The sequence below is a fragment of the Paramisgurnus dabryanus genome, chromosome 5 (assembly GCF_030506205.2).
Source record: "Paramisgurnus dabryanus chromosome 5, PD_genome_1.1, whole genome shotgun sequence".
Lineage (NCBI taxonomy): Eukaryota > Metazoa > Chordata > Actinopteri > Cypriniformes > Cobitidae > Paramisgurnus > Paramisgurnus dabryanus.
This window is the reverse complement of record NC_133341.1, coordinates 10590361-10603870: the sequence shown is the minus strand read 5'-3', so window position 1 is coordinate 10603870 and position 13510 is coordinate 10590361. Positions and strand designations below refer to the sequence as shown.

The following is a 13510-nucleotide window of genomic DNA, read 5'->3' as shown; positions in this document are numbered from 1 at the left end:
AGTGTAGATGAAAGGCGTTTTAAAGGATAAACGCATTAATGTAAACATAGCCTAAGGCATGAAACTCCAGGGCTGAAAATGAGTCCCACTCTGGTGGAATTGTTGAGAATGAACTGCACTAAATTGAGTTTATTTTAGACTTAAGTTTGCCCGTCCGCATAACTTTTTATTTTTACATTAAAACTTTTTTCTCTCTTTATGGAAGTTTTTTTACTTCGATTTCAAAGCAAGTCATATTCAAATTAGGAGGAAAGGGGAACATTAAAAAAGGGAAACATAAAAAAGAAACTGCAAATATTTTTTTACAGGAACTGAAAAAGCTCTCATTTGCAAAAAAGGGGGTAAATAGCACCAAAAGTGGTTCACTGGCTGGTAATAGGGGAACTCACCTATCTAGAACCTGTGTAGAAACATATTGTGCTCTGTTGAACCATAAGTGGTGCTATAGTCATGCTTTAGCACCATTGATGGTTCTAAAGATGTGCTAGGTGCTATATACTGTAGCACTAAAATGGTTCCCCTATAACCAGCCAGTGAACCACTTTTGGTGTTATTTATCACCACTTTCTTTTTTTGCAAATGAGAGCTTTTTTCAGAGCTATTACATCCCCTATATTATTACAAGCTTTTAGTACTATTTAGCACCATTTGTTTTAGAGCGTACACTCTTTAAAAAAGTACAAAAGTTGGTACCTTAAAAAATTTCCTAATATGCACTTTTTTTAGGTACAAAAGTGTACTTTTTTAAAAGGTACCACCCCAGTAACTCTGGTATATTTATATACCTTTCTCTGAGTGTACGTATAATTTTAACCACATTTGCAGACTTACTGTAGAATGATATTAAAAGACAGCAATTAGTCTTTGTATTAGTATCAATTTAACGCTTAATCAGCATAATTTTTACTCAGTTCTTGTGAATCATATACAGTTAAGTGAGTGACCAAACCCATTCCTGAAGCCAGGTGCTTAGTCATGCTCAATGTGAACTCAAAGTGAACTTCTCATACCATAACGTTTTACCAATATGGTAATTATGGTAAATGGTAAATACCAAAAGCCGATGTGGAAAATGCACATGAGCACCTCTTCATGTGGTATTTTCCACTGGGCAACTCATAGAATATTTTGGCCCTGTCCCAAATGGCGCACTTCATGTGGACTTTCGGTCTCGTGGCCTTAAATTGCGCGTTCTCGCTTAGTCTACGAGTCCGTAGGGTGCCCCATCTGTCATTTTTACGCTTTGAAGAGTGCTCATCAGCGCCTCCTTTGCCCCCTTGATGCAGTCTTCAGCAGGCACTGCAGCAGGCTTCGCGAAATTTTCCAACCCAGAAGTCCTTGTGAAAGGGCAATCAGACCAATCAGACGACGGAAGGGAGGAGTTCACACTGACAAGCAACTTCTCTACCTATTTCCGGTGTGATGCTCGAGTCTGTCCCAAAATACGACTCCGGTGCACCCACGTGGACTCGCATCAAGGGTCCCTAAAGTCTGGACTACGTGATGTCATCTGAGGAGGTCCACAAGTCCGAAGTGTGCCATTTGGGACAGGGCCTTGGATGCACGAGTTGCCGAGATGAGATAACCTTTGACCTTTTCAAAATGGCGGAGAGCAACAGAAGAGTCGTGAATGATAAGCATTGTACACTACTAAAAGTTTGGTGGTACCAACCCAGAGCAGATACTAGCAGTCAATAGGATCCTTGTAATAAGCGATCAGGCAACTTACTCACGTGAATGTATTTTCCCTACAGTATGACAACAAGCACTTGAACACAATGCACTGGTAAATACCAGTTCACAAGTTGAAAATATCATCTTTTCCATAGCACGTGAAGGCAGCATTAGACCTGTAGAGATAAGCCTATCTTCTTCTGCAATTTCACACCCGGACCAACTTTTCATCTAAAAGGATGGACTCTTTGCACGCTTAACTTCTACACTGCTCTTCAGTTTCTGGTATGAGAGATTTGAAAGTGAAGGCAGAATCGCTAAAATAAACTCGTGTTTTCTGGATTTACCCAAATTTACAGCCTGCGATGTGTGAAGAATTGTCCAGATGTTCAAACCCGAGAAAAATTGAAAGCAGGGCTGCCAACCCTTACCATTGAGACTCACACAATTGACCCCATTCTCACACTCTCACGCCACACATCCATTACATTTTTATCACGCAGGCTCTTGCCCACCATTGAGATTCCCATTGAGTGTAATAAAAGTCATGAAATAATTGCCTAATATGCCTAACTGTAAACACTGTAAACGCCTATCTCTCTCTGGCCTGCCTCAATCAGCATATGAAAGTTCTTGTCGAAGTCAAAGAGATGTGATGGCCAACAGTGGCGGCTCGTGACTGCTCATCCGAGGGACGGAAATTCAAAATAAGTGGAGTGTCATGTGTGTTACTTGTGTTTTCTAAATATGTGTTTGTTGCATCATGTGTTTTGACAAAATAAATGCCTGCTGCACACGTGTCAAAGCCATTTATGATTAATGAGACGCTCACGTTCACAAAATACACGCAAGACACTCCCTTAACAGTAAACTCTGATTACACATGAGATTATGCGAGTATCTGGCAAACGTGCATGTCTCATTAACCCTTTAGACGCATCTGCAGCAGGCACTTATTTTGACAAGACACGTGATTCAAATAGGATCACTCGACTTGCAGAACATATTTTGAAATAACGACCACACACATGGCGGGCTACATACATGAATGCACCCTTAGTGTGATTGTGATTCTACAGCAGCTTAGCTTAGCAGAGCCGCTTAGCTTAGCAGAGCCTTTAGCTTAGCTGGCGACTGATGTACCCCTGTGGGCGGAGTTTAGTCAAAAACTTTTACTTTGACGTCAATCAATCGGGAAGTAGGGCTGTAGTCTAAACCGGCCATTCGCTGTAGCTTTGAAAGGGGAATTCTGATAAAGAAAATATATCGCCTGGCAGTGAACTTTGAGCTTTATCATTTTGCAAGTATTATTTACACTGTAAAAATGTTGCTGTAATTATTGGTTGCCAGTAACTTACTGTAGAAGATAAAGACTGAAAATGTTTCATGTTCATTTAACTTTACACAAACTTTTGCAAGTAAATAACATAAATGTAAAATCTACAGTACAGTAACTTACTGGCAGCTGGTTGCCAGTAATACCCAGTAATACTGTAATTTCTACATATTTTTTTTACAGTGTATGCTATTATAACAACATTACACACTAACTAAAGTGGGAAGGGAAAATTGGATCAGGAAAACGTGACGTTTATTGATAATTTAGTAAATAATAATGTAATAACAAACCCAAGATGCCAACCTTCTATGGACCATCCCCCCACTACATCTCACCCCAAGCGGAACTCAAACGTTGGCAGCCATGCAATTTGCATGTTATTTGTGTCGTCTTATCTCTGTAATCATTAAGATATATGTTCAGCTAGCCTGTACTAGCAGAGCTTACATTGTGCTGTTTTTATGATTCGGCCAGCAGGCTATCACATTAGTAAAATATTAATGTCTTTGTAATGTTGTCTTTTAGGTAAAATAAGAGAGGCAAATGAGATCTCGGTGAGAGCTCACTTTTACTGCTATATCAGGATAAAGCAACACGAACTGCAGCAGGACAGATAGCTTGTGACAAGTTTTTACAGTTCTAACATTTAGCTTGTATAACCACAGATGTTATCTTCACTAGTACTGATGATAACAATTATACAAAATTCATATCAAGTATAACAGCAACAGATGAAAAGCACTGTTATCTATCTCAAACTAGTGGTTATGCAAATACAGGGTAGCAGTGTAGAAGTGTGCATGCTTTCCAGTGAGTCTAATGCTGTAAACACTGTAAGACGCCACCCATCGGTCCAACGAAGGTATCCAATGGCCTGGTGAAGTGATCTCGTGTTCTCGTTTTCCTTTAGCGCTTCTAGAAGAATAACTCCATTTATTAGATTTCAAATGTATTTCTTTGACCTCTGTGTTTAAATTATAATCTGACTCCAATTTAATATAGTAAGAATTTAGTGTATTATTCCAATTATCTGTTGATCATAATTTAGATATTTGATTATTTATAACTTCCCATAGTCTTAGTTATTCGTTCATTAGGGACCCGATATCGCACAGGATATAGACGGTTTCATCGGACGCACGTGATACACGTCTGGATCCGAACTTTACTTCCGGTTTCGTTTTTTTAATGGTCTGACTAGTTGCTAAACTGATCTCTTGAACAAATGCCTCGTCGAAAAGAACAAATGTTTTGGTTTCCTATTTAATCTATGTGTTGTTTTTTTGCTTGTTATATAAATAAACTACGTTTAAAGTACTTTGTTGTTATTTATTTTTAGCGGAGTTTACCGGAAGTTACGTGCGGACCGCGACAGCCGCTTGTTTATGTTGTTACTGCTGAAACCGTCTATATGCCGGCTGTTGCGTACATCTCACAGACAAAAAATTGCCAGTCTGGTCTTAGTCAGAGGTTGCCGGTTAAACTAATATTTTTACATCTGGCCGCCCCATGCTTGCTCCGATCATAAAAATAGTTACTTTAGTCACCATCATGCAACTTGCTAAGGCAGGTGATAGACATAAATCTGAGAGTCCTGGTGAATGTGCCCCATGCTCCATTCAACATCAAAACACCAGTGTGATCATATCCTGACATACTTATTTTGCGGTAATACCAGACTCCTTCTAATCTACTGGAAATAATAATTTCTGAAAGAATTTAAATAAATCAATACAATTTCTGAAGAATTTAGATGAATCAAATGTAACAATTTATTATACCAGGCAGGTTCCAGCTTCAAACATCAATTAAAGAATATCATACAGAATATGATTCAATTCCAATTAATTAAAATGATCAACAATTGCAAAAGTTACAAAGTCATGCCTGGCAATAGACACTCTGGCTACAGAGTACTTCCATCGTGAATATAATACACCGTAAATGGTGTAGGAAGATTCTTGTTAAAGATTTCTTCCATGATGTTTTAGTACACACACAAAGTGTGTGAGCTCCTGGTTAGGAGCCTCCATAAGGTTTGAACATTTTGTCAGGCCACCTTTTATGTACCTTGAGAAAACTACCAAAATCTAGTTTGACCTACCAAGTGATACTAAAGAACACCTGGTCAAAATCCAGTTTGACATGTACCAAGTGATACTAAAGAGCACCTAGTCAAACTAGCCAGGAGTATCTTGGCAACTGGTCAAACTAGCCAGAAACATCAAGGCAAAACCCCCACCTCTACAAGAAATGCATCTTCTATCCAAAGTTCTAAAACCTTAATCCATCATATCTTAGATTTATAGAAATGAGACCTTTTTACTCATCGCACCATGACCTTTAAAATAATACTAAACATTAATATTAAATTACAATCTTAGAACCACATAATATGTGTACATTACATCATATATTTCAGCAGATACTCAGTGATGTGAACCTCATTAGGAGAACAGAGAGTTGCATGTCTGTTAAGAGTTTCACCTAGAGTCAAATTTGGGTTAGCAACACCACCTGAGGTTTAATTGTTTTATAGTGTCTCTTCATAAATAAACTTAAAGTTGATTATTTACCAGCCGTACTACAACACTTTTACACACAGCAGTGGTGACCAGAAGTTCCCGTCTTTAAATATATACTTTATTTATTATATGAATATTATAGTGCTCTATGACTGGCAGAAGTTGTCCAGCATGCTGAGATTTCACCAGAAATACGTCAAGCGCCGCCATGCATAGAGTCCATTGTAATTGTATGATAAAGTTTCAAAGATTTGCATAAATACAACAATGTGAAAAAAGATTAGAAAATAGAGGAACCTGTTTTTATAATAGAGAAGAACAGCAAAGGAATGCAGTGTCAAAAGAGGAGTGTGACTGTTAGCGTGAATAATACAGGGATGGTTAAAGGGTGTTAATGTAGTGCATAGGTGTGTGTGTGTGTGTACGCACATGTATGTTTGTTTGTGTGTACGTGTGTTTCACAGTGCGTGAGATAGAGAAGTCTTTGAGTGGGCAGGCAGAAACATGAAGGGTTGGTCTAGGAGTTCCATGACTATAAGAAGAGAATGCTGGCCTTCAGATGAACATACTTTGAGGGACATCCAGGTTTTAACACACGTTCAAGGGAAAGCGTCCGTGCCCTGCTAAAAAAATGGGAACGCAGAAGGCCATGCTGGAAAAGATTATGCAGACTATGCATGTTCGCAACAAGCTACTGCGCCAGGGATTGGCTGAATGTTTGGGAACTCTAATCTTAGTGGTGGGTATTTTTCTATTTACTCTCTTTTTCTGTGATGAGTTTGTCAGCATAAAGTCAGTATAAATTATGTAAGTTTGTCTTTTAACAATAAGAGAAACGAATGCAGGCTTATGATTAAATTCATTACATAAATATTACAATGCAGGTTTATGTCACACATTATATGTAGTATAAGTTTTATTTAAGACATAAACATCGCAACATTAGTTACAATGTGTTCTCTGCTGTGTTTTGGTCTGATGGTTTTAGCAATGAATGCTGAATAGAAAAACACAACGAAGATGACGTACTGTAAATTCCTTTATGCAACGGCTTGTCATGCAACAAAAACGTAACCATATCTGCTGAATCACAATGCCCTGAAGAAATGTGGTTTAGGAAGGCTTTAGGAAGTAATTTGCTATGACAGAGGGTAGATAAAATCTTGCAATAATAACAAATACTGTTGGCATAGGCTTACCCTAATACAACAAATGTCTTACTTCTCTAATTTAATGCAAATGTCCACTGCAGCATGCAATACAGATAAGCAAATAACAATGCAGCAAGATTCAATCTCTGAAGCATTTTTTTTTAGCTCCTGTATAGCTCAGTGGTGGAGCTGCGCAAAGGGCCATGGGTTCGAACCCAGGGAACATGCATACATGCAAAAATGGTATATCTTGTATTGCACTGCTTTGAATTAACGGGTCTGCCAAATGCATAGTTGTTAACATACAAATTAGAAAATGTGAAATAAATCATCATCTATTTTTTTGAGGTTTAAAAATAATTGTTTAAACATTATTCATTTTGTTAAATTTAAATGTATCATACTATAATTCTAAACCTAATAAATACAATCCATACAGTATTACATATTACATATATACTGTATCTTATTGACTTATTGAAATATTACCAAACTAACAATATCAACTTTCTGTAATGTTTACAGTAGGAAAGACTGTAAATGTACATTGTAGACACCTAATAAATCCTTCAAACACAATATACAGAAAGTAGTAACTAAAAGAAAAACTGGCTATGAAATATGACCCTCATAAAGACCAGATTGACACAAAGCTGCTCTAAAATGCTCTCGGGGAAACAATTTATTTTTACAGGCACTTAAGTAAAACAACAAAAACGCTCATAGTTTGGTTTCGAGGTGTGTGGCTGGGGTTATATGAGATAATACATGAATTCAGAGGTCTTGTGCTAACTGGATCACTCAACAGGTGGGATGTTTGCTAAGTGGTAAAAAGCATTCACTGTACTTTAGAAGATAAAACCACAAAGGCTCTCCAAACACAATCTTTTGACTGTGAAGGTCAATGTGCAGATACTGACTATCAGCTGACATGTTGACACCAGACAATAGGAATTTGGTTGTATAGAATTTGTTATATAATAGTGCAAAAATGATAGACAGCAGGTAATGTAATCAGATAGTTGTTATTATAGAAAACGAATGAAATTCTTTAAATGCAAAGGGTCACATATAAGGTGATAAATCAGTCTTGTGAGTTAAGTGAAGTGTTATGATTTCGTGTCACGAAAGCTCTTACGTTCATCCTAATAATTAAAGGATTTTGGTAAACCAGTACAGCGTGATTCTATATAGCGCTTAAGGTTTTTGGGTTCACCATGACCTACAAAATAGAAACTTGGCCACAAGTCTAAACAGCAAAGGCTGTGAGATGTATTTTAGCGTTTGTATACATTTGCAGAGTTTACTTTTACAAAATTCTTGTGTAAGAATTGTAAGTATTTCAACGTTCCAACTGAGCTGAGAAGTACAACCTGGTACTTACCGCACTAGTTTGAGATGTCTGCACAATTTAAATGTTTTTATGTTTCGACATAAGCCCTCCACACGCATACAATCGTGTTGAAATAAATGCTAGTGTGGGTTTGCACTGTTTCTTTCTAAACTCATTTGTACGGGTTAGACTAAACACAGTATGCGCTATTCAAACAATAATTAACGTTTTTTGTTTGTTTTTTTACAGATGTTTGGTTGTGGTGCCGTGGCCCAAGTCACACTGAGTGAAGGATCTCACGGTCTCTTTCTGACTGTAAACCTGGCTTTTGGGTTTGCCGCCACCCTTGGAATTTTGGTCTGTGGCCAAGTGTCAGGTAGGCAAGCTCCTTTAAAATTGCATCCTAAGCCATCGCTGTGCATGGGTGTATAAACAGGACACGAGTTTATATAAAAGATTCTTTGTGGATGATTTTATTTCTTCATTTTTCTTCAGGGGGCCATTTAAATCCAGCTGTTACATTTGCTCTCTGCCTCTTGGGAAGAGAAAAATGGAGAAAGTTCCCTGTTTACTTCTTCTTTCAAACATTAGGATCATTCTTGGGTGCTGCAATTATTTTCGCTGAGTACCATGGTAATGCTAATAATAAGTAAAAAAAAAAAAGATTTTAGTATGGTGTGTTTTTCTCTTTATGACACTTATTTTGTGCTTTAGATGCAATGTATGACTATGCTGGTGAAACAAATGAATTGGTTGTAATTGGAAATCATTCCACTGCTGGAATTTTTGCTACGTACCCCAGCAAGCATCTTACCCTCCTTAATGGATTTTTTGACCAGGTCAGTATTTTCAGATTCTTCCTTTCATCTCCTTAAACCTTAAAACTTGTAGACAATTTCTCAATCGGAAGGCTGCAGGTCACATTTGTAGGTTGCATACGTCTTATTTCAGAATATTAAAAATGATAAAGTTGACTATTATTATTACTTGTTGTAATATGCTTACTTGTTAATGTAATGCTCAGTTAACTTAAATTAATCAGGCTTGAAGACGTATACAGCCTGCATATGCAACCAGCTTTCCGATTAAGAAACAGCCGAAGTCTAAAAAGCAGGAATATGATCTAGTATCTTTTTCAGCTTTAAATGAACATATTACAAATTTCACAAGAATTAAAACAGAAAATCTTTGCTCTCATTGATAGTGTCATCACACATATAAATGATACCATCTTTGCAGGTTATAGGCACATCGTCTCTCATCGTCTGCATCCTAGCCATTGTTGATCCGTACAACAACCCAATCCCTCCAGGTCTTGAGGCCTTCACCGTTGGTTTTAGCGTCCTTGTCATTGGCCTCTCCATGGGATTCAATTCCGGTTATGCTGTGAATCCAGCCAGAGATTTTGGACCCCGCCTTTTCACCTCCATGGCCGGCTGGGGCCTCGAAGTCTTTACGTAAGTGCATAATTTATCCCAATAACATTTACAAATTGAGGAGATCTTGCAAATTGAACCATCTTGCAGCAGTTTCGAGCCTTGCGTGCTCCTTTCCAATCAGTAATGAAATAACTCAATTTTTTTGCAACAGTGCCAGGGATTGTTGGTTTTTGGTGCCCATCTTTGCTCCCTTCCTGGGATCCATCATTGGCGTGATTGTGTACCAGTTGATGGTGGGGTGGCACGTGGAGGCAGAAGCGTGGATCAAGAAAAATAAATTTATGGAGGAGAATGTGAAGCTTAATGATGTCACCAGTAAGGATGGATCTGGGTGACCAGGCCTTCTCACATAAGCGTTCAGCTTAAGAGTCTCTGGTTTTGTTGTAGGTCATGTATAAATCCACAGAAGACTTTCCTTTTCTTCACCAAAAGGGAATTCTGATTTTGAAGCAGCCTTTTAAAAGGACTTCAAAAGAAACGGTGCACTTCTCCAGATTTCAAATCTTTCACATTTGTTGCATCTGACGTTTTGTTGTTTTATCATTTTTCATCATCTGGCTCTTCACACATCCTCCAGATTCCTCCATTAAGGGAAAAAAGTCTTTCTTCAGCAACACGAATTATATTAATTCACGGTTTTGAAAAGGCAGTAAAATCGTAGTGTAGCATATATCAATATTTACAGTATATTTGATGCTTTTATACAAATGTATTTCTATTATGCAAATCTTTTGATGATCGTGTTAGGAAAGGTGGGCAATCCCAGAATTTCCTTTTTTCTTTTGTAAACTTGTGTAAATATTTTGTATTGCCATTTTCATTTATAGCAGGAGTTTTTGTAATTGTACCCTATAACTTCATGATTTTTTACCTTTGAGAATTTTACAATGTTACAGATTACTATTGTGCCCTTTCTTCTTATGTCTATTTCAAAATCATTGTAATTGTGTGCCTGTGATCTGAATGTTTTGAACGGATTGTGACCTGAATAAACTTTTGAATTTTTAGAAATTAGTCAAGAATGTAATGTGTTTTAATGTTGTTATGATGTTTGGGTGAAACTCATCTTAGGAACGTGCACATTCAAACACCCCTTTAGGCATTATTTTGTAATTGGATTCAACATATGCCAAAGCTATTAACCAATTCTGCACAAGATGAATGGAAACTGCTTTCATGAGAATTTATAGGTGTGGACAGCTCTGAGAATATAAACCCTTACTCTCACGTTCAGGTTAAAGCAACATATTGACTTGAAGGGAATCTGGGTGTGTGCATTTTAAAATATAATTCTCGCCACATTCAAAACAGGGAAGACAAGCCTTAACTGTTACTGCAGTTACAGTACCTCTATCAAGCAACAACATGTCAGTCCTGAAGGTTAAAGAACTACCTATTTCTCGAAACCCTGAGAAACAAACACAATAATAACTCACTTAAATGTATAACTCATACTGTACAAAACAAAGCAAGGACAGTCGGACTGATGAATGGAGAAGAAAGCATGATTGCTTTTCTCTCCTTTATAGCTAGCTTAGTGATAGAGCATTGCATTAGCAGTGCAAAAAGTTCATGGGTTCAAACCGCCACCCTTGATAAAAGCATCTGTAAATGCATTTATATTCAGTGCTTATTGGGTAGTTTTAATCCATGTATATACTGCATGCTTGACTGTCATATGTCAGAATACATTCTCTGTTCGAAAAACAATTATTCTGTCTGCCACTCCAAGCCAGCTATATCTATAAACTTTTCCATCTTACTCTTATAGTGCACCTTTTCAATGCCCTTTCTTTTCTGTAAATACTGTATGACTGTTGTGGCAATTGCCACCTGTTTCACTTTCCAGTGCATTACCGCAGGTTTCTCTGTAGCTAAGGCACTTTTAGAGATTGTCTCCTGTCAGTGAAGACCACTTCCACACAGCCGTTTCTGTTCTAATTTCCACATTTGCTGGGAAAAAAGTTAAACTAACCTAATCGAAACTAACCCTGTGCCCAGTGTCTATGTAGTCTTAGTCTATCTCAGGCTATCCAGAGATGGCTTGGGGCCACACACCTGCATTAAGCTCACATGTGTTTCATCTTAGGTGTTGGCCCTTTCATGTGAAGCATGCCACTCTTAATGATGTGTGAAATCTGCATTTATTTTTAGGGCATTTGCACAATTTGGACCGTATTATGGACATTTTGTTAGATAACACACAGTATTGTCTGGGTGTGGGGTTTTTACGTAAACAGGAATCTGTTAAGTAATTAAAGCGAGTGACCCCCATCCACTTCAGTTTCCTGTTTACAAAATTGTTGCCTGAATTTTCAATATATGGGGCTATTATGATTTGTAAAATGTCAAGAGAAAAATGTACTGTTTTAATAGTTTAATAGAAATTGACTTTTAATTAAAACATGTTTTTTAGATTCAAATATTTTACATTTTAAAGACAAAAAAATGCAGTTCAGATGCAAAACCCTCTAAGTGCATCTGACATGTTTTCTTGTAAACTAACTTTTTTATCAGACTCTTTTGTTTAAGTTCAGTAATTTCACTTTAATGGCAATGAAAAAGTTATTAGTCAGTCATTGAAATTTCTTATTTTCACAAACGTCACTTTACTCATTTCATTGGTATTTTAAAATTTTGTGTCTTTTTTCACATACCCAAATTTCCACTTCTATAACGGTAAATTTACATCCTGCGTAAGCGTTAACGCTTGACGGAAGGCGTGTCTGAAGCATCATGGCTACAACGTAATTGGCTATCTCTGCGCTACACTCTAAAAAAACAAACGGTGCTATATAGCACCAAAACAGTTGCTTTGGATCGTAACGATAGAAGAACCATTTTAGTGCCATATAGCACCGGTGAAGAACCAGTGAAGCACCAGTGAAGCACCAGTGAAGCACCAGTGTAGAACCATATAGGGGCCATATAGCACCACATATGGTTCTACATAGCACTATATGGTTCTACACAGGTGCTTCACTGGTGCTTCACTGGTGCTTCACTGGTTCTTCACCGGTGCTATATGGCACTAAAAATGGTTCTTCTATCGTTACGATCCAAAGCAACTGTTTTGGTGCTATATAGCACCGTTTGTTTTTTAGAGTGTAGGTTATTTGCGTAAGGCAATCTGATTGGCTAATGCAAGCATTGGCGCTTGAGAAGTAGAGAATATACTTCTGCCACGAGGAACTGCAGTGATGTGACGTTGATGGATCCACAATTCAGTTCGGCAACGCATGACCTCATCCATTCGAAGTAAATGAGAAGCGCTAACGTTTATGCCCCGTGTGAATGTACCGTAAAACTATCCAGTAAATCTTTATTCTTCACGTCCTGTCTGAAAAGGCTCAAAAATATTCGATAAACCTTCTTTAACTGGGTAAAAAATTCACATTCAGCACACCATAATTAATTTGTACACCCAATGAATTTTTTTGTGGACTGGAACGGTAATTTTTTAATGACCTGAGGCCAGGATTAAGCGGATTTAAAGTGAAAGTATTTGATGAACAACATATACATGCCGAGAGCATTCAGTCAATATCATTATCTCTTTTGTGACGGAGGTGGCGTTTAGAGGTTTTTGCATCTGAGCTCTTCACATTCTATTATATATAGCCTAAATATAATCATTTCCCTGTTTTTCAGTGTTTTTATCTTCTTTGTTAAGCTGCTTTGAAGCAATGAAACAAGATTTGAAGGATCTGTAGCTAACATTGTATATTTAAATTTTATACAATAATGTTAGCTCAGTGTAGTGCGGCCATTCCCAAACTGTGGTCCGCAGCGCGGGTACTGCAGGTGGTCCGTGTAAAGGCAAAATAAAATATAAAAGAATATATTTTATTAAGAAAAATATATTTTTTTTAAGAATAAGTTTTAAGAATCTGTTGTACTGATGTGATGACCAGTTATAGTTTTAGTGCTAGTAAGCCTATTTAGAAGTGCAGATAAATTCAGGACTTTGTGTAGACATATTTTATTATGAGAATTATGAGGTGGTCCGCGAAAATTCTTGATTACAAATAGTGGTCCACACACACAAA

The 13510-nt window shown here is 37.4% G+C and overlaps 1 protein-coding gene across 1 annotated transcript; it reads left to right on the top strand.

The window, feature by feature from the left end:
• Positions 1-6010: 6010 nt before the first annotated feature.
• Positions 6011-10475, top strand: aqp3a (aquaporin 3a). The gene is made up of 6 exons (XM_065266840.2): positions 6011-6277; positions 8272-8398; positions 8518-8655; positions 8737-8861; positions 9262-9479; positions 9613-10475. The coding sequence occupies exons 1-6, from the start codon at positions 6170-6172 to the stop codon at positions 9794-9796; spliced, it is 900 nt and encodes a 299-aa protein (XP_065122912.2). The 5' UTR covers positions 6011-6169; the 3' UTR covers positions 9797-10475.
• The last annotated feature ends 3035 nt before the right edge of the window (positions 10476-13510 follow it).